Source organism: Centroberyx gerrardi, chromosome 3, assembly GCF_048128805.1.
Source record: "Centroberyx gerrardi isolate f3 chromosome 3, fCenGer3.hap1.cur.20231027, whole genome shotgun sequence".
NCBI lineage: Eukaryota > Metazoa > Chordata > Actinopteri > Beryciformes > Berycidae > Centroberyx > Centroberyx gerrardi.
Window position 1 is genome coordinate 25736726 of NC_135999.1, and position 18855 is coordinate 25755580.

Here is an 18855-nt window from a genome sequence, read left to right on the forward strand (position 1 = left end):
ACTGGTCCGGGGAACCGAGATTGAAGCATTTGAATATAGAGAACAGCACTAACTTTTTGCAGAAAACTTGTTGTCCTTTCGTGTTTTACTGCTCTTCTTCAAACAATTGTCACAGATGAATCTGGAAAAAAGAGAACAAGAAAATATATATCGTTTTTGCTACTATTACCGCGGAAGATACGCAACAGTACTGCTGTCCATCTGGGTAAATTAGGGGGATGAGAACTCACCCAGACGGCCAGATGACATCGTAGTGTAAGACACATATCTGGTGCATCTTCCGTCCGCAATCTTTACATTCAACAAACCTGAAGAAAAGGAAAATGTAAGACTTTGGATATTTCAGCAGGAAGAAAAACCGCCCTGTAGCTGAAAGGTCACAGGTTTGATCCTTGCAACCTTGTCAGAGTGTTGACTAAATGTTTAAAATGCAAATGCAAAAAGTAAACCACTGTACAAATTGTCACACAGCTTCAGGTCATGTTGCCAGTGGCCTTCATTTGTATGACTGTTGACAACTTAACTGCAGAGGCAGCAAGCAACACAAACATCTCCATTCAGTTTCATCTTCCTCCAGTCGTTACGCACTTGCAAGCCAGCCAATGCAAGTGCGCCTTTGTAGGAGGATTTAAAAAAAATAAAATAAATAAAAGAGTATTGTGCATTCAATTTAACTCTGTGAAAGACAAACACTGCATATCGAAGTGCATGGGCCCATATTTTCTGATGGAAAACCTCTCTTGGGACACAGAGCTGTGATTCCATTCAGCAGGTGGCGCTGCTGAGCTGCCCTGGGGCTCTACTGAAACCCAACCGATTGATCTGAAAGCTAGGGAGAAAATATGGAGACTGTGCACCAAAAGCACAAAAACAAAGCCAGATGTGTGCGGCAGAAAAAGGATGTTTACTTTCAAAGATGTGATCGGGAACAAAAAAAAAAAAAGTAGGAAAAAAAGCAGGAAAAACGATTATTCATCAGAAATGAGACTAACTCAAAAAGTAACCCGTGAAAGACCATATCCTTTTATTATGTAACATTAGTCTCTCTCACTGAATGGGCGTGGGTGTGTGTCTACTTACGGTTCAGGGTCTAGTGTGTCATTCTTCTTCCTTTCAAACTGGTCTTTTGATATCATTCTGAAGAGACAAGGAAAGGAATGGGAGGGAGAGCGAAAAGAAGAGACGGTGAGAAAGAGAGACAGACACAGACAGGGATTAAGCCAAATCTAAAAATAAAGAACAACTTTGAGGCATTTTTCTACCCGCCCAAAACAAATGCAATTAGTTTATTAGTCGCTCAGGACGGAGCAAGAGCTGGGCTGTGTGTGTTCATGGCAATGCAGAGTCTGTACGCACAGGATTACTCTAGATGGCGTTGAGATTGAATGTGTGAGCATGTGCATATTTACTGTTGTTCTATGCCACTCCAATAATGCATACCGACTGAGCACCTAAAAAGCGCTAGCACACAAATGCATGAGTTGAATGATGGATTTGAGGTTGAAGTCCAATCCAATGGAGGATCTAAATGCAGGCGTCACTTTGCAAGATATTAACAAAAATTAGGGCGACACTTGTCACAGCTGGAGACATTCTCACCATTTTATTAACAACTGTGTAAACGCCACTTGTTGAAAAATAGTTTGTGGGATAGTGCGATCACAACAGAAATGTTTTCTGTTGCCTCAGCTTTCAAATGCAATGAAACATGGGAAACAATGGCATAGTGAGCAGGGATGACTCAAGTTCAAGCATTCTTGTGCAGGACATTGAATCCCTATAAACTCCTGAATTTCCCTTTGGGTTTCAATAAGAGTATGACCAAAACAGGGGGGAAAGAAAGGATGTTTTAACAATGTGATGGGTACCATGAATAATAAAAAGCCACAAGTCTCCGGTGATGACGGCATGTCTGCAAAATGTGTTTTGAAATATGCGGGTGGCAAATTGAGTTCCTTTTTGTATTGGTAAAGTCAACAGCAGGTTCACTTACGTCTGCGGCTGTGCGGGATCGTCCCCCAACGTCACGCTCTCCCCCTGGATCTCATTGAAGCACTTCTCACAGAAATGATACCTGCAAGGATACACAGTCATTCAGCACATTCAAAATTGCACACGTGGTTGAAGGAACAGTTGAGAGCGCCTCCCCATGTTTTATTTTAAGTTTAAGTGTATAAATGTGTAATATTGTAATATTTAGGACTCAGGTACTTGTTTATATGTGTCAGATACAACTGCGCGCAAAATAACACAAGTCTTTTGTGCATTACAATAGAGAGAGGGGGAATCCCTGAGCTCCCATTGAGAGTGTAAATAGACCGCGCTGCAGGAGCCCCATGCTGCCTGTCAGGCTGTGCTGTATCATTACTGCTGCTGCACAGCTCCATTCTCAAAGTGCCCCGTCAAGGAAAAGCCCCCCCAAAAAACAGAGCTGCAGTTACACAGACCATGCAGCAGGGGGTGCAAGGTAACGTGGTGCGAGCAGTCATCTGCTGGCTTTCAACAGAGAGGAAAACGCAATGATACGCAACGCTGCTTGTGGCCTTAACCAAGGCATTATATTTTCAGCTGCCTTACAAAAGAGGGGGCAGCAACACTGAATTCAACTGAGTCCCTGAATGGATGCTGAGCAAAAAAAAAAAAAAATCGACACACTGCCTTGCGGCTCTATGTGTCGAGCCGTCCCAAATCCTATGTTACTGACAGCCTTTGGGGTGAGTGTTTCTCTGTGTGCCGATGGGCTAAATGTTGGCTGATGGGCTAAATGTTGTTGTGAGTAAAACCACGATGTAGGCTTGTGCCACGCCGGGCCTGGGAGGCAGAGCCACGCAGGCCACAGCTGTCACGATGAAACTACCGCCTGGGTCACAGTGTTCGCTCTACAGCTACAGGGAAACAGATCCACGGCTCTGGGAATGGGCAATATAGTTCGAATGGCTGCATTTATTTGCCAAAGACACTTAATAAGCAACTGTGCATGCAAATGTGTGACACAGTATATGTATAATAAAGCTATTTCAGGAAGATTCAATGTGTAACGAAGTGTCTAAGTGTGTAATGAAGTGCAATGTTTAATTTATTTTATACCAAACTCATAGTTGAGTTCACAGCCACCCATAATTGCATGCATATATATTAACACACGCATGCATCCACACACACATGGGTACCTGTTCTGGTAGCTGTAGTATGTGCCTCCAGTGGGTATGGTGCACAGCTGCTTGCCGTAGCAACAGAGGGTTTGAGGGGAGAACTCGTACTGCAGAGACAAGGGAGTACAAAAGAGGTCAGAATTTACAAACCAAAATCATTTCATTCAAACTCGAGAAGAGAGGTGCCATAAATCTCTACTATCCAGAGTAGGAAAATCAACAGCAGCCAGCAACTTAAAACTGGTAAATTTTGACTTTGGCTGAAAAATCTGCCTACTCTACCAGCCACTAGACAACCAACCACTCATCAGACTGAGGACTCACTCTAGTCTGAAAATTTCATTTGAAAGTAACAGTGAAACTAGATGTTAACTTTTGGTCTTAGCCACTGTGCACATGTTGACTAACAAGTTATTTCTTCACCCTGGTGTTATCACAAGGTTGGCTACCAGATCAAATCATAACCCCCACATCTACACTTTTAACTGCTTCCCTCCATCTTTCATCCTCCATCCTCCTTCCATCCGCTCCCTGTTCTCCATCTCACCTTCCTGCCGCAGCAGTAGCCCAGGCCCTGCATGACCGGGTCGATCTCCGACTCAAACACCTCGGCCAGCTTGGAGCAGTACTTGTAGACGCGCGACGTCTTGCGGTTGTAGAGCCAGGCGTTGTTGAACATGAGCCAGACATCGTCCACATATTGCCAGGGCTCTTGGTATTGGCCCGTGTCCAGCTTGCGTTTTATTGTGGACAGGTCTATGGGGTTCTTCACGATGTCAAAGTAGTCCTGGAGAGAGACGGACAGATACAGGGACAGGTTCCAGGGTCAAATGATAAAGGTACAACACATTTTTGGCAATTAAAATTCTGCATCTGTTCCGTAAATCTTTCCCAACATTTAACAAATTCCCATGACCAATATTTGCTATTAATGTTGCATTTTTTACTGAACAGCTGATTTGATGACTCCAGTCTTGACTTAAGCCGCTTTTCCACCGCATGGTACCGGCTCAACTCGCCTTGACTCGACTCTACTCGCTTTTGGTAGTACCACTTGGTTTTCCACTGCAGATAGTACCCCCTCAATGTGCCCCCCCAACCCCAACTGGTCGTCATAGCGACGCCACAACGCCGCATGAAACTCAACCGCCCCAAAATGCATTGCGTCTCTTCAGACTGCGGAATGGCAGACTGCGAGGCAGACAGTCCTGGTCCCAAATCTCCGAAAACGTCACAGCAGATTTACAAACAGGCGTTATTTGGATAAACTGACATATTGGGAATCTACATGGTTACTTTCTCGCCTGAAAAATATTAAAACTTAATAAAGTGACATATTAACAGTCGTAGAGCCAAAATTACAACAGCTTTTAGCCTGCTTTAAAATCCCCGCTATCGCTGCTGGCAATGACGACGATTCTCTCTGACCAATCAGTAGTCTGCAGTGTTTTCACGTCACCTTTTGGTATCGCCTCAGCTCGCTTGGAACCTCGACGGAGGTGCTACCAAAAAAAGTACCAGGTACCAGGTAATATGGTACCTGGTACTTGCCCAATGGAAAACCAAAAAAGGCGAGTAGAGTCGAGTCGAGTTGAGCCGGTACCATGCGGTGGAAAAGCGGCATTTGTTAACTACAATCATTCATCATCTGGGCCAGAAGAAGACCTGGGTCATTCAAATTGGCTATTTAACAAAAGCTGTATAATTTTCACTTTAAGAACAAATAATATCACTTGGGACTTATGTAATCAGGATATTTGTTCCTTGGGTTATTACTTTCTCAAAGGTAACTCAATCTTGCAGCAGGCAAACTTGAACTGTAGCAATAAGAAGTTTATGAACAACTTCCCATGATATTTCAAAACTTGTTTTAGGTGCGTTTCATTTCCCTTAATAGTTCCACCACTGTAAAAGACATATTGTATTCCACGCTCTTCATGACAGATGGATCTCTGACTGCTTCCCAGCACTACATTGACACAGTGAAAACCTTAGGCATTCTGTGTATGTGTGTTACCTACCGGGATACCCAGCAGCATGGGGTCCACCGGCTGTCTGAAGGGCAGCGACTCTGGGTCCTGCCTGTAGAGAGACTCCAGCGTGGGCATCAGAGCCTGGCGCAACTCCTCAGGCTTAAAGACTGGAGGGAGTGGGGGAGGGGGAGAGGTTGAGAGATAGAGACGAATGAAGAAATGGCAAGATACAAGTGTTACACAAAGAAAGTTGGGGGGGAAAGATACACTTACCGGCCACTTTATTAGGTACACCTATCTAGTGCCAGCTGGTCATCTGCTGCTATAGCCCATTTATCATAAGGGCCAACAACATGCCTTTCTGCACACCACTGTTATAAAGAGCTGTTATTGGAGCGTTTGTGGCCTTTATGTTACCTTGAACAAGTCTGCCCACTCTCCTCTGACCTCTACTCTCTTGTTAACAAGGTATTTTCGGCCACAGATCTGCCACTCACTGGATGTTTTGTGTTTATCGCACCATTCTCTGTAAACTCTGGACACTGAAGTGTGTGAAAATCCCAGGAGGGCAGCTGTTTCTGAGATGGAGAACCAACAATCAGACCACGGTCAAAGTCGCTTAGATCAGTGGTTCTCAAAGTGGGGTCCGGGGACCCCCAGGGGTCCTTGAGGGGGTTCCAGGGGGTCCCCAGCAAAAAGGGGAATAATTTATTTTCACTATAATTCCATCCATTTTGGTCATGGGTGTCATACACTTTCTGTAATAAAACATCTAAAAGCAAAAATCTTATCAGATGGGGGACCTGGGACAACATCTTATCAAATGGGGGTCCGTGGTCTAATTTGTGTCAGTTTAGGGGTCCTTGACGTGAAAAAGTTTGAGAACCGCTGGCTTAGATCACGCATGTTGCCCATTCTAATGTTTGGTGGACCAAAAAACTAAACCACTTCACCATGTCTGCATGCTTTATATATTGTGTTGCTGCCACATGATTGGCTGGAGGAAAACTTGGCTTGGAGGAGCAGGCTATTTGTGTTAAGGAGCAGGTGTACCTAATATAGTGGCTGGTGAGTATATATTTACTATACATAGAAATGAAGTGCAAGGCCACGACCAGAAAGGGGAAGGCAGACAACATGTGAGTAGACAACAATGTTACAACACATGTTCTGATTCTTCTTTCTGAAAGCTCTCCTAACTTTTCCTGTGTTCAATAATAACCATCTTTGTCTTGTCCTCTGTCACATTTTGTTATTTTTGAGAAGCAAATGCTTCACCATTAAGACACACTTGCCTTAAACCACTTGTTTTAACTGACAAATGAAAGCTGGCATGTTGTGACATAAGCATACATTTCCCTTAACTGTTTTGGAGAGTTCAGTGTATTTGTAGCGCACAAAGGTACACAGCAACTCCTTGGCCTTTATATTGCTGATTGCTAATGTCAGCTTGTTGGCCATCATTTTGTCTTTTTAAAAAGAGTAACCAATCCCCAAACCCAAATCTGTGTAAAGCCTGACAAGTAATGGTAAAAAGCATGCTACTGAAATTGCCATCTGTTATTGGCTGATCTTTGGTGCTGGGTGCTATCACCACTTCTTGTACTTCATAAAAGGTGACATAACCTGGCACCAAAGATCAGCCAATAGGAGATGGCATTTTCAGTGGCATGCTTTTTACTGTTTGGTGTTTATAGTTGTCAAGTTGTCTGACAACGAAAACGGAAAGACGTAAACGATGACACTTAGGTTATCTGACTAATGTTATACGTTTCATTGAAACTCAAAATAAGTGATGACAGACTGAGTCAGACTCAGAGATGGCACCAAGTGGGCGTCTTAACATTACTAGCGATGACGATAACTCCTCTTCCCCTTGCCTACGGGTTGCAACTTCACTCCGTTTCTATCTCTTAGTCATAGGCTCTAAACAAAAGAGAATTTCATTCATCCCTTGGCTCCACACTCACTTTTCCTCCGTGACTGAGTTGGGGATGAGGAGGTTGTGCTGTTGGCTCCTCCCTCCTCCTCGTCTTTGGGTTCTGTCTTCATTTCCGGCTTCTTCTCCTCCACCTCCATTGGCTCCTGCTTCTCCTCTGGCTCCTCCTTCTTTATTGACAGCGAACCAGAGTCGTCCTCAGTCTGCAGACAGAAAGGCAACTGTGACTCATTCCACCGCTGCTATGTTTGTCAACTGAACACTCGCAGGGGTTGGATAATTGATGGCTTATGCCATCAGAGATTGGTTTAGACAAAAATACATGTTTCTGTTTTCATTTAGCTAGTGTGTGTGTGTGTGTCCCTTGACAGTCTTGTCACTCTCCAAGGTTCACAATGTCTGAAATATTTCTCCATAGCAACCAAAGTGATTTCAAATGTACATTATATTATCATTGAGAATGGAGATCATCCAGGAGACTGATATGTCCAGATTAGTAAAATATGCATGAAAAACGCATAGAAATTTATGAAATCGCTGTATGAAATCACAGAGCACATTCTTCTCTTTCTCCACTCTATGGTACAAGTTGTATGACACCTCAAAGAGGCACTTGTTTTGACTCACTGTAATGAGTTTATCCTCCTGTTCCAAAGTCCAATGGAAAAATGGTTTGCTCTTCACCTGTTTTGCCATGTTTAGCTACAATTAATAGGCCAGCTACCTGTGTGGTGCTCAGCTCATTGGCTGTTGACAGCTTGGTCAGCCTTTAATGTGTATTCACAGTCCAAACAATGTACTAAAACTGACACCAACTCCTTAAGATGTTCACAGAGAGTAGTGCCAAATGATAAAGTATATGAATTAATGGATGACAAATTATTGAATTAATAAATATATAAATGAATGAATGAATGTATAAATAACACATGGTGAACACATTGGTGAATGACTGAATGGCTGGAGGGGTGACTAGAATTACAAACTGAATCTTTTTTGTCTAACCTTTATTAAACCAAACAAGTCCCTTTGAGATTAAAAATCTGTTTCAAGGGAGACTTGGCCAAGATGGCAGCAGCACAAAGTTAAGGTGCAATGATGCCATTTAAGCTATAGAAGCTATATTAAAGCTATGGATGGATAGATGGATGAGTCAGTGGAGAGTGAATTAATGGATTAAAGCATCGTCAATCAATGAATGGATGGATGGATCAATGAGTTGAAGTGCAAATGAACGCTTAACCCCCACCCACCTCCATCTTGGGCTCAGTCTTGCCACCGCTGGCTTCAAACTCCTGCTGGTCGTGCCGTGGCTCTGCTTTGGTCTCCTGGACAGGCAGGTCAGCTCCGGCATGCTGCGAGTGCAGGTCGGCACTGGCGGCTGAAGCCGGCGTGGGAACCCGGTTATCCAGACTGGCCCCCGGTTGAGACAGCTGAAACACAGAGGAGGGAGGGAGGGAGAGAAAGATAATCCATGAGGCACTGGCAACAGCTCATCGTTTGCTTGTTTGCATGCAGGGTTGAAGCTACGACACGCATGAACACCTCCCATTTGCAATTCATCGCTCCCATAAGTCCAAAGATGCGATATTCCCATTGTGATGGATGCTATAAACAGAGTGGTGGAGATGCAGTTATAAGACAAAAAAGGTGAATGTGGGTGGGACGGTTGGTACATGGCAGTCAGAGGGATGGAGTTTTGAGGGGAGGCGGGTCAGAGCGGAGGGCATGCGGAGGGTCTCAGTCTCACCGGCGTGGTAGGGGGCTGAGGCGGGGGCTGCGTCTGTGCTGCTGCGGGGAGCTCCGCCTGTGTTTGGGGCTGGGTGGGGCGGGGCGGGGTGGCGCCCTGGGCCGGGGCGGGGCCAGGGCCAGGGAGGGTGGGGGTGGAGCTGCGGCTGGAGGGCTGGGGGTGCGGCAGGTTAGTGGCCGCCCCAGCCGAGGAGGCAGAGGAGGCAGCGGGCGGAGGCGTGGAGTGCAAGGGGGTTTGGGAGGAGGCTAGCTGGGGGCCCAACGAGGGGCCAAGTGCATTCATGGGGAGGTTAGCGCTCTGTTGTTGCTGCTGCTGCTGCTGGAGAGAAGGACACACACAAAGGGCAGGCGGACACACACACACACACACACACACGAGATAAGCAGACAAACATACAGTCACAAGGTCAGACAGACAACAAAGACAAACATAACACCACACAGAGATTTGGGTTTAGAGAGCACCTTGTGATTGGTTTGAGAATAATTTAAAAGCAAGTAGCGGCTAGTATGATTGGTTAAAGTAGTTTTAGATTAGTTCCCCAGCAGCTAGTCTGAATTAGCAAAACTTAGTAGCGAGTCTAGTCCGAAAACGGACAGCATTACCCAGAGCAAGCCACACGTGTCACGTGTCTCTCCATGTCTCACCTGGGTGACTGCAGCCTGTGCCTGTGGCTGGCCCATGCCAGGCCCCACGGTGACATTCATGGCACCCGTAGCGGCGACGGCGGCGGATCCTGGAGGAAACTGGGTCTGAGCCAGAAACTGTCCCTGGCTGGCCGTCTGCCCCACCATGCTGCCACCGCCATGCGCCGCCATCATGCCCTGGGCCTGGGGCATCCTGGAGGGGGACATGCCCATCTAGACGGCAGGAAAGGGAAGGTATGGGCATGGGATGTTACCATGAGTTCCAAGTTTCTACTGACCACACTAGAAACACAAGCCATTGCGATGGTTAATCACGTTGAGGTAAGTGACCAACTAATTCTGATTGTTTTCATCCTTGCATCAACACTATGGCTGCATAATATTGGGAAGAGGGCGGTATATAAGGTATAAATATTGAACATCATTGTATGGTTTAAACATTTTAAGCAAAACTTCTCATTACCATTATATGTCCCTATCTATTTCAATGGATCTTTGGCTGCATTTTGATCTTAATAAACTCTAAATATTCTATTAAAACAAATGCATATTGTTCATTATAATTCATAGTAAAGTATAACTAAGTCAATTTACAATTATTATTTCAGATTGAAGAGATTATGAAGGAAAAAACATTGTGTGCAAGGGCATTGTTCTCATCCTCCGCTACATTCTTCTGCACTCGTGTCAAGTTCGTAATATCTTGTAAATAAAGATATATTTTTCCATGATGCCTCACAATAAGCAACAGATCCAAGATGGATACCAGGTTAGCAAGTACTTTCAAAATGTTATTGTAAAAGATAAGAAATTATACTGTAAACCCCTGTACAGGAAAATAGCGAATCATTACCGAAACATACATTTGTTAATGTTTTTATGTTCATGTTTTAATATTTGATTATCAATATTTGACCATTATGTAATTAAGTTCCAAATTATTTTTTGCATAGTCATCATGGCTACTCCATTATTAGCAAAACATGATTAAGTCCTCTCATCCTCCGCAACAACATTCTCTTTTACCGCTACACAGGCTTGGGTTGCACTTTTTACTGGTTTCTTGGGACTTGGTGGCTATGCATACTTAATACTCTCTACTCTTGGGTGTTGTTTGAGGTGTTGGAACAAGATGGCCTTATGTTGCACTCACTACAACTACACTTCTTACTTATGACCCGAGCGCTCGTCTGAATACAAACTACTGCCAAACGACTGATTTTGAATTATTTTTCAGGACAAAATCATCCTCATTCACTCAGGCCTGGAATTAAGTCATTTTTAGGGCAAGGCCACTTTGGCCTTTGATACATACAAATTTATTGGGGCATCGCGGCCAAAATGTAGGGCACCAAGGCCAAAACCAATGGTTACTAAAATCCTTTTTTCAGTCCTTTTTCCTCAACAAAATAAATATCCTAATAGAAAAATTAAGTGCTGCAGTGTGATACAGCACATATGTAAGATGGCTCAGACTGCAAAGTTAGTTACATGTCCAGTAACACACGATAACGTAAGTGTAACCCAGGTTATTTTCTGTAGGTACAAATTAAAGATGTCCCCTAAACGCCTCACATACAGACTATCGGTAGACGCGACGATTTACAGATGTTCCCTAAACGCCTCATGCAGGCTACTGCTACTGATAGCGTTTTTGATGCTCTCAACCCGTTTAGTTTTGCTATATTCTTCATTACAGCGGCTAATTACCCGCTGTACATTTAAACTTACACTAGTTCTGCTCTAGCACTCATAGCTCTCTCCTTCTTTTAGCGACTTTCTCGCTAATCCCACAGTTGTTTACACGCTTTTCAGATCTGCTAGTTACTTAGCTTAGCAGTTAGCGATAGCTTAGCAGTTAGTGATGGCTTCTCTCTCTCCCTCTCAGTTTAATTAATAATTAGCTGTTAATGTTTACGTTAACGTTACACATATTTGCGGGAGTGGGAGAAATCTCGCGCTACTGTTGATGTCCAGCGTGATGACGGAGACACTGGGAAACGTGAGTTTGTTTATTTGCTGCATCGCATGTAGTTTTAAATGAGGAAATCCGCAACTTTCTTTTAAGGGCACAACGGCCAGTTCAAAACAGGGCATGCCAAACTGGCCGTGTGGATAGTTAATTTTAGAAGGGGCATTATGGCCACACTCCGGGGCATCCACGGCACTGGCCGTTTGGCCGTGGTATAATTCCTGCCCTGTTCACTATAATCATTTTACCAACAACCTCGTCCTCCTCAGTGTCATTCATTGGCCACTTCTCTACTCTTTCCTCTACAAGTAACAAGCTTGCACTACCCAATTACCCAATTACAATCGCTGATTGGTCGACTGTGAAAGAGAATTGCATATGTTCAAATCGCAATTTCAGTTTGATTAATAGTGCAGCCGTACTTAACACCAATGCAAAAAAAAAGAAAAGCCATTGGGTCATATTAAATGTTCTGCCTCTAGTCAAATGCTTTTGAATCAATTTGCTAGGATGAGGCAAGGTTACTATTTCAATTAGTCTCTCATAGCACATTGGAAAGGCCGCCTTCTGCCCAAAATTGGCAATTATCACAAAAGCCATTGATGCGCACTAACCATTCACTCAATTCCCATTCTTTGACAATAAAGGAAATGACTGGGAATATTATTTTGTACTAAAAAGGTCACCGTCTGTATCCCACACCTGGGTTTCCAAGAGCTCTGCAGTCCCTGACTAGCACACTCGGACTAAGAGCCGTCACTGTGAAGCAGCACAACGGAGAAATCACCATCAGCAAAGGCCTGCTCTTTTCTTCTCAATTTACCTGCTTCTGCTAACACTGGACTATTGCATTTTTTGTTATTGTCCACCTGCCGCAGTGACTCGTCCTTCCCAAAATTCACCAGCCAGGTAGATTTTTGAATAGACCTCCAAGTGGCTGCTAGTGTAGACAAATAGCCAGAGGAAGAATTTACCAGTGTTTGGGTGTTTGCTGATGTTATTTTCCCACTGTGTGTTTGTGTGTGTGTGTGTGTGTGCGCTATGTTTGATTTATGTTTCCCCTCCCCCCTCACCGGTGGGACGGAGCTCATGTTGATTTGCTGTGGGTGGTTCATGGGGGAGGCGGCACGGGCTCCCATGGGTGCCTGGGACATCTGGACGTTGGGCAGAGCCATGGGGTTGAACTGGTTGATTCCTGCACACAAGAGCGGACCACAATGTTAAGCAATGGACACGAAGGAACGCAGAGGCACTACACATATAAAATGTCTCCGGATAGAATTCAACCACCTAAACTTTTTCCGCATTTTATAGTGTTCCACATGGATTATAAATGGATTCAATTGGTTTTTTTTGGTAACAAGCTACACAAAATACCCCATAATGATGGACTGAAAACATGTTTAGAAATTGTTGCAAATGTATTGTAAATGAAATACAGAAATATTTAATTCTTTGCAGAAGCACCTTTGACAGCATTTACAGCTTAAAGTCTTCTTGGACGGCTGTATCAGCTTGGCACATATGGATTTTGAAATTTGAATTTGTAAATTCTTCCTTGCAAATTTGCTCAACCTCAGTCAAGTTTGATGGGTAGCGTCTGTGAACGGCTATCTTTAACTTATTCTAGATTCCAGTGAGATTTAACTCTGTGCTCTGACTGGACCATTCCAGGACTTTCGCATTCTTGTTCTGAAGCCACTCCAGTTTTGATTTGGCTGTATGCTTAAGGTTGTTGCCCTGTTGCAACATTAACTATCACCCCAATTTAGAGTCTCCGGTAATCTGAAGCAGGTCCTCCTCGGGAATTTCCCTGTATTTGGCTCCATTCATTGTTCTCTCTGCTGCTGCTGCCACGTCCCTGACCAAGGTCCTTCCTACATGGTTGCTCAGTTCAGCTGGACAACCGGCTCTAGAAGGAGTCTGGGTCTCCATATTTTTTTCACATTTCCTAATGCTGGAACCTGCTGTGTTTGTGTCAATTCCCAACACAAATTGTTTTACAGCCTTCCTCGGATCTATGCCTCGTCGCAATTCTGTCTCTGAATTCTACAGACAATCCTTGGACTCCATCCATTTTCTAGCTGCTTATCCAGGTCAGGGTCACAGCGGCAACAGGGCAAACAGAGCAGCCCAGATGTACTTTTCCACAGCAACTTCCTCCAGCTCCTCCTGTGGGATCCCCAGGCGCTCCCCGGGAGGTTGGGAGATATAATCCCTCCAGTGTGTCCTGAATGTACCCCAGGTGCCTGGTACACCTACAAAGGGAGGCACCCTGGGGGCGTCCTTACCAGGTGCCTGAAACTCAACTGGCTCCTCCCAATGTGGACGAGCAGCAGCTCGACCTTCCAGATCACTGATCCTCATCCTGTCATGCAGAATGAGGCCAGCCACCTTGCGGAGAAACCTCATATCGGACACTTGTAACCATGATCTTATTCTTTTGGTCACTATTCAGAGCTCATGAGCATAAGCCAGGGTCAGAACAAAGACTGACCGGTAATTCGAGAGCTTTGCTTTGTGGCTCAGCTCTCTCTTCACCACCACGGTCCGATACACTGCCTGCATTACAGCAGCCTATGCACCTAGCCAGCAGTCAATGTCACAATCCTTCTTACCATCACTTGTGAACAGGACCCCGAGATACCTGAACTCTTCTGCTTGGGGCAGCTGCTCAACCCTCAACACTCAGCTGCAAACGGCTCCAATGCATATCAGAGATCACAGTCCTATAAAGCCAGAAGGGCGACATCATCCGCAAACCGTAGTGATGCCACCCTAATGTCACCGAACCGGACACTCTCCAGACCTAAGCTGTGCCTTGATATATCTCTCCATGAATATCACAAACAGGAGAGGGGACAACGCAGACCCTTGGCGGAGTCCGATGCCCACGTTGAACAAGCTTGACTTGATGCCAAGAATGCAAAACCGCATTGTTCCTCCTGAATCTGAGGTTCGGCAATCGGTCGGAATCTCCTTTCCTTGGACTCCATGGTAAACATTCTGCTCTGACATGCCTGTCATCTGTGGGAACCTTATGGAGACATATGTATTTCAATGTAAATCATGTCCAATGAGTTGAACTGGCTAGAAGTGGACTCCAGTGAAGTTACAGAAATATCTCAGGGACAAAAGAATTTAGATCTCCCTTAATTCAATTTGGAGTGTCAATGTCAAGGGGTTGAATACTTATTGGCTGAAAATATTTAAGCTTTTCATTGATTTAAATAAATAAATAAATAAATAAGTAAATAAAAAATCTGTCCAATGCGGGACGTTATGGGTTATTGTGTGTAGATCAGTGATTAAAAATCCTACATTCATCCAGGCTGTAACACCACAAATGCAGAAAAAGTTAAGGACAATGAATATTTTCTCAAGGCAGTGTATACCATCACACATGTACATAGACACACACACATCCATGCAAACATATGCCCCCAAAGAAATCACATACACACAGGGACACACAGATGGATACACATGCACACAGAAAGTTTGACAGCAATATGGAAGAGGTACCTTGAGAAACCTGCATGCGATTCATGATCTGATTTGGCACGTTGGGCATAGGCACAGGTCCATCTATAAAACAAGAAGTACACAGAAGACTTAGAAGTTGCCTTGAAAAAGCCAAATAAACACGTCTGCAAGAAGGAAAAAGGATCACTGAATGCTTTCATTCCTAATCACTGACCCTTATTTTTGGGTACTCACTCGATAGTTTTCCATTTTAGAGTTACATACTTTATTCTTAACTTTATCCAAGAAATGTAAAAAAATTGGATTTGAACATTTACAACATGATAAATGCCAACAGTCACCTAGGCCATATTGCATTACAGCTAAGGCTTACTTTTTAGAACAATCCATATCAAAATACGTGAAATGACAGTAGATCTACAACCACATAAAATATCAGTTACTATACAGTTCTTTTCCAAACTTGTCCAATTCCCAAAATGTTCAAGACCTGAAACTGTCATACTCATTTTCCAAAGATTTTCAGACATTTGTAGGTAAAAGCCTGTTCTCACTCTGTGGCCTGGGGCCCAGGGTGTTGGGCTGGGGGAGGCCGGGCTGCTGGGCAGCCTGGGCGGCCAGTGGGGCCTGGTTGATGATCTGCTTCTGCAACCGTGAGCGCCTCTTCTCCTCCAGTTCCTTCTGGATCTTATAGATTTTCTCAGCCAGGAAGTGGTAGTACTCATCCTTAAGGGAGGGAGGGGGAAGGAGAAATAATGTCATTACAAAAAGGTGATCAAAATAAGCATATTGTAACATCTGTTATACCTAATGGCTCCTTTACTGCAGATAATGGGAGACAGTGGGGTGTGCCCATGTCAAGCTGAGCAAGCCGAGTCGTGCCCTAGTTGAGGCCTGTTTTATAAGACCTACCCTGCTGTTCGCCGACTCGTACATGTCCCCCTCCACCTTTCTGGCATAGGCCACCAGGTTCTCCATTCGTCTGTCCTTCAAAGCTGCCGGGTCAGGGGTGGGGAATATGGCTTGTACTCTGCACAACCGCGGAAGAAGAGAATTTGCAGCAATGAATATTTATGAAGCACCACTTAAAAGGATAAAAATATACACTGTCGTACTGATAACCAAAGCAGGAAAGTAACTTTTTCCATCCACTGGCCACAATTCACTGGCAATTTTGACTATTTCACCAGCCGACTACATTCGAATAAAATCAGGCCTTTAACAGAGGACAAACTTACAGGCCACAGCTATAATTCATCAGCATTTGTGTGGTGGCTGCCGTTAAATTTCCCACTCTGCTGATAATGAACGCCATGATTGCTTTCTCAAACAGTTGCATTTTTCCACCAGGGGGCTGGACTTACAGTTTGTGTACGAGGTGATTGCGCAGGTCCTGAGTGACGTGCTCATGCCAGGCTTTCCTGGTGCCTGTGGCAGAGAGGGGTGCTGCTGTGGGCAGGTTGCCCATGGAGCCCACAGCCGACCCGTCTGACAGCAGCTGACTGGAGGAGGAACAGGATGGGGGGGAAGGAGAGAGGGACACAAGAATGTTAAGCGCTGCGTTTGTTTTTTCAAATAGTGCCTAAGTTTGCAGGTAATTGTAGTAAATTTATAAGGGAACTTAGGATGCAGTAAGTCCTATATGCATAAGTATCCACCTTTATCTTAAGTTGAGAAATTGCACTCGCATAGCTCAACATCACTAAATGCAAGCATTTCACAACACACATGGGCGTGGACTGACTTGTTAGCGTTGAGTGTGTTGGGAAGGGAGTCTGTGTGCAGGTTTGTCTGTTCTGATGAGGGCACGCCCATTGCCGCACCTCCAAGAGCCATCTGGTTACCTGTGAACACAGAACAGTGTGAAAAGATTTGACATTACAACACAAATGCACATCTTAAATACTGTTTAAATTTCTAAATATTTTCCAGGCCTTATTGTATCGACTTCAAGACTTTGAACCCTAACCCTGAACACAGTGCAACTTTGATTGAATCACCGCAATAAAATCAGTCTTTACCAAGTGCACTGATGGGTCTCATCTGCTGCGGAAGCTGCTGTTGGGCCTGTGCATTCTGTGCGGCCGGAGTCTGCCCGGACCCCGGGGCCTGCTGGGCCTGGGCCTGGGCCTGCCCAGGGGCCTGGCTGCTGTACGGCAGCCCAAGCGCTGCGTAGGCCCTCTGCATGGAGCTGGGGTCTATGGGGGTCGAGGTGTTGATGGTGGGGGCGCTGGGTTGGCCCGTGCCTACTGAGGACATGGGGTTCTGGAGGCCCGTGTTGGGGGAGCTCAGCATGGCTGGAGAGAGAAATGGAGCAGTCGGATCAAAACGCTCCAACACCATCATATTCGCCTTACTGTTGGTTGCTTGTAATGTTAACCATCTAGGAGATGAAGCTTATTCTACTGCTGCACTCAAATTAAGTTGCTCTACATAAGAGCACCAGCTAAAAACCAAAAATGTAGATGCTATATGCCAAGCCCATTAAAAAGTAAAGCAATTTGTTTTGGTGGAAACGGTGCAGAAACACAAAGTTCTTACAGTATATAGGGAAACAAGGTACAAAGACAAAAGGACTGCATATACAGTGTAAAGGGAGAATGCAAGACATACACACACGCATGCACACACACCTTGAACTTTGAAAAGTTGAGTCAAAAGGATAGCAGTGTGAAGCAGTGAGAACATTAATCTAAGGCTAAATGCTTTAAACACCAGAAAACTGAAGAAATGCATAAATCCCTTCAGGGGACAGAACATTAGCATATTATTCTGGGTTCAGGTATCGGTCAGGCCAAAAAAGCACTCAGTATGTGTAAAGACAAAAATCGGAGGAGGCAGAACAAAGAAATTCTGCGTGCTGTTTGCGTTGGCAGGAGTGAGCACAAGTCGTGGCATTGTACTCTCCAACATGCAAGCCAAACAAGGACAAACCAACACTGGAACGCTCATAGTGATGAAAGATGCTGAGCAGAGTGGCGAGGTAAAGAAAAAACGAGTGACGAGGAGGGAAAATTGGAAAGACAGCGCAAAATTAACTAATGTAAGTAATTCAGAGAAATAACAGACTGGGAAATTGGAAGATCAAGATATGGGGGAGATGGGGAGGGATTAGAGAAAAGAAGAGAGAAACTGTGATCTGATGACAAAAGTGAAAGAGAGAGCAAGCAAGAGAGAAAGTGGGAAGAAACAGTGGTTTGTATGAGGCAGAGAGACTGTCAAACTCAGCTCTGCTCCAGTGGGGAGTAGCAGCCACCAGCTCAACAGCCAATGGCTCAGCGGGACTCTTCTAGCACACGCTCTCTGTCCCCTCCTTCCTCCATCACCCTCCCTCTTCCATCCCCCTCCTTTCTCCCTCCCATCCCTCCTGTGTGTCAGATTACAAGCCCAGCGGGACTCCACTCTTGCTCATCGAGCTCTTTTAGTCAACGTGGAGGAGCACAGAGCTAGAAATAAATTGCCTGACTGGTGGGGTTTGCACTCGGCACGGCAATATGCATACGCCTATTCTACACACAAACATCTTCGCCTGCTTTGATGCTTTAGATAGAATGACGTTAGGAAGTACACAAGTTAACTTCTTTCCAATGCTGTGACTCAATATATCAATATGATATCCCCTACAGGTAAAGACTGAGGATCTGTGAGCTGAACCCAGAACTTGCCGTGTCTGGATTTCTATAAAACTCGCCTATCCAAGTCAATGGCACAAGTTCAGCCTTGCGTTTGATCTCTCTATTAAAGAGGGCCAACTTTACAATGGCTAAGCGATCCTGGGCCAGGGTTAGGCCCATAGGTTACACTCACGCTGCTGGGTGCGCTTGTCGCTGGCGTTCTTCAGCGGCAGGCAGACGGGACAGTCGTGTCGCGTGCAATTCTTCCAGTGGGAGATGATCTGTCTGGACGATGCACAGTGAGCCACTGAAGAGAGAGAAA

The 18855-nt window shown here is 44.9% G+C and overlaps 1 protein-coding gene across 1 annotated transcript in view; it reads right to left on the reverse strand.

Annotated features, from left to right (window-relative positions):
* The window catches only part of crebbpa (CREB binding lysine acetyltransferase a), a 48521-nt gene that overhangs the window by 9554 nt on the left and 20112 nt on the right, over nucleotides 1–18855 (reverse strand). The window contains exons 5-22 of the mRNA XM_078290595.1: nucleotides 18727–18840; nucleotides 16941–17216; nucleotides 16664–16763; nucleotides 16284–16421; nucleotides 15832–15949; nucleotides 15474–15645; nucleotides 14959–15021; nucleotides 12507–12628; nucleotides 9462–9674; nucleotides 8318–8497; nucleotides 7096–7267; nucleotides 5174–5292; nucleotides 3700–3939; nucleotides 3171–3259; nucleotides 1994–2074; nucleotides 1081–1137; nucleotides 231–308; nucleotides 54–121 (exon numbers count right to left, since the gene is read on the reverse strand). Of these exons, the coding sequence (XP_078146721.1) occupies nucleotides 54–121; nucleotides 231–308; nucleotides 1081–1137; nucleotides 1994–2074; nucleotides 3171–3259; nucleotides 3700–3939; nucleotides 5174–5292; nucleotides 7096–7267; nucleotides 8318–8497; nucleotides 9462–9674; nucleotides 12507–12628; nucleotides 14959–15021; nucleotides 15474–15645; nucleotides 15832–15949; nucleotides 16284–16421; nucleotides 16664–16763; nucleotides 16941–17216; nucleotides 18727–18840 (2400 nt within the window). The remainder of the gene's footprint in view (nucleotides 1–53; nucleotides 122–230; nucleotides 309–1080; nucleotides 1138–1993; nucleotides 2075–3170; nucleotides 3260–3699; nucleotides 3940–5173; nucleotides 5293–7095; nucleotides 7268–8317; nucleotides 8498–9461; nucleotides 9675–12506; nucleotides 12629–14958; nucleotides 15022–15473; nucleotides 15646–15831; nucleotides 15950–16283; nucleotides 16422–16663; nucleotides 16764–16940; nucleotides 17217–18726; nucleotides 18841–18855) is intronic.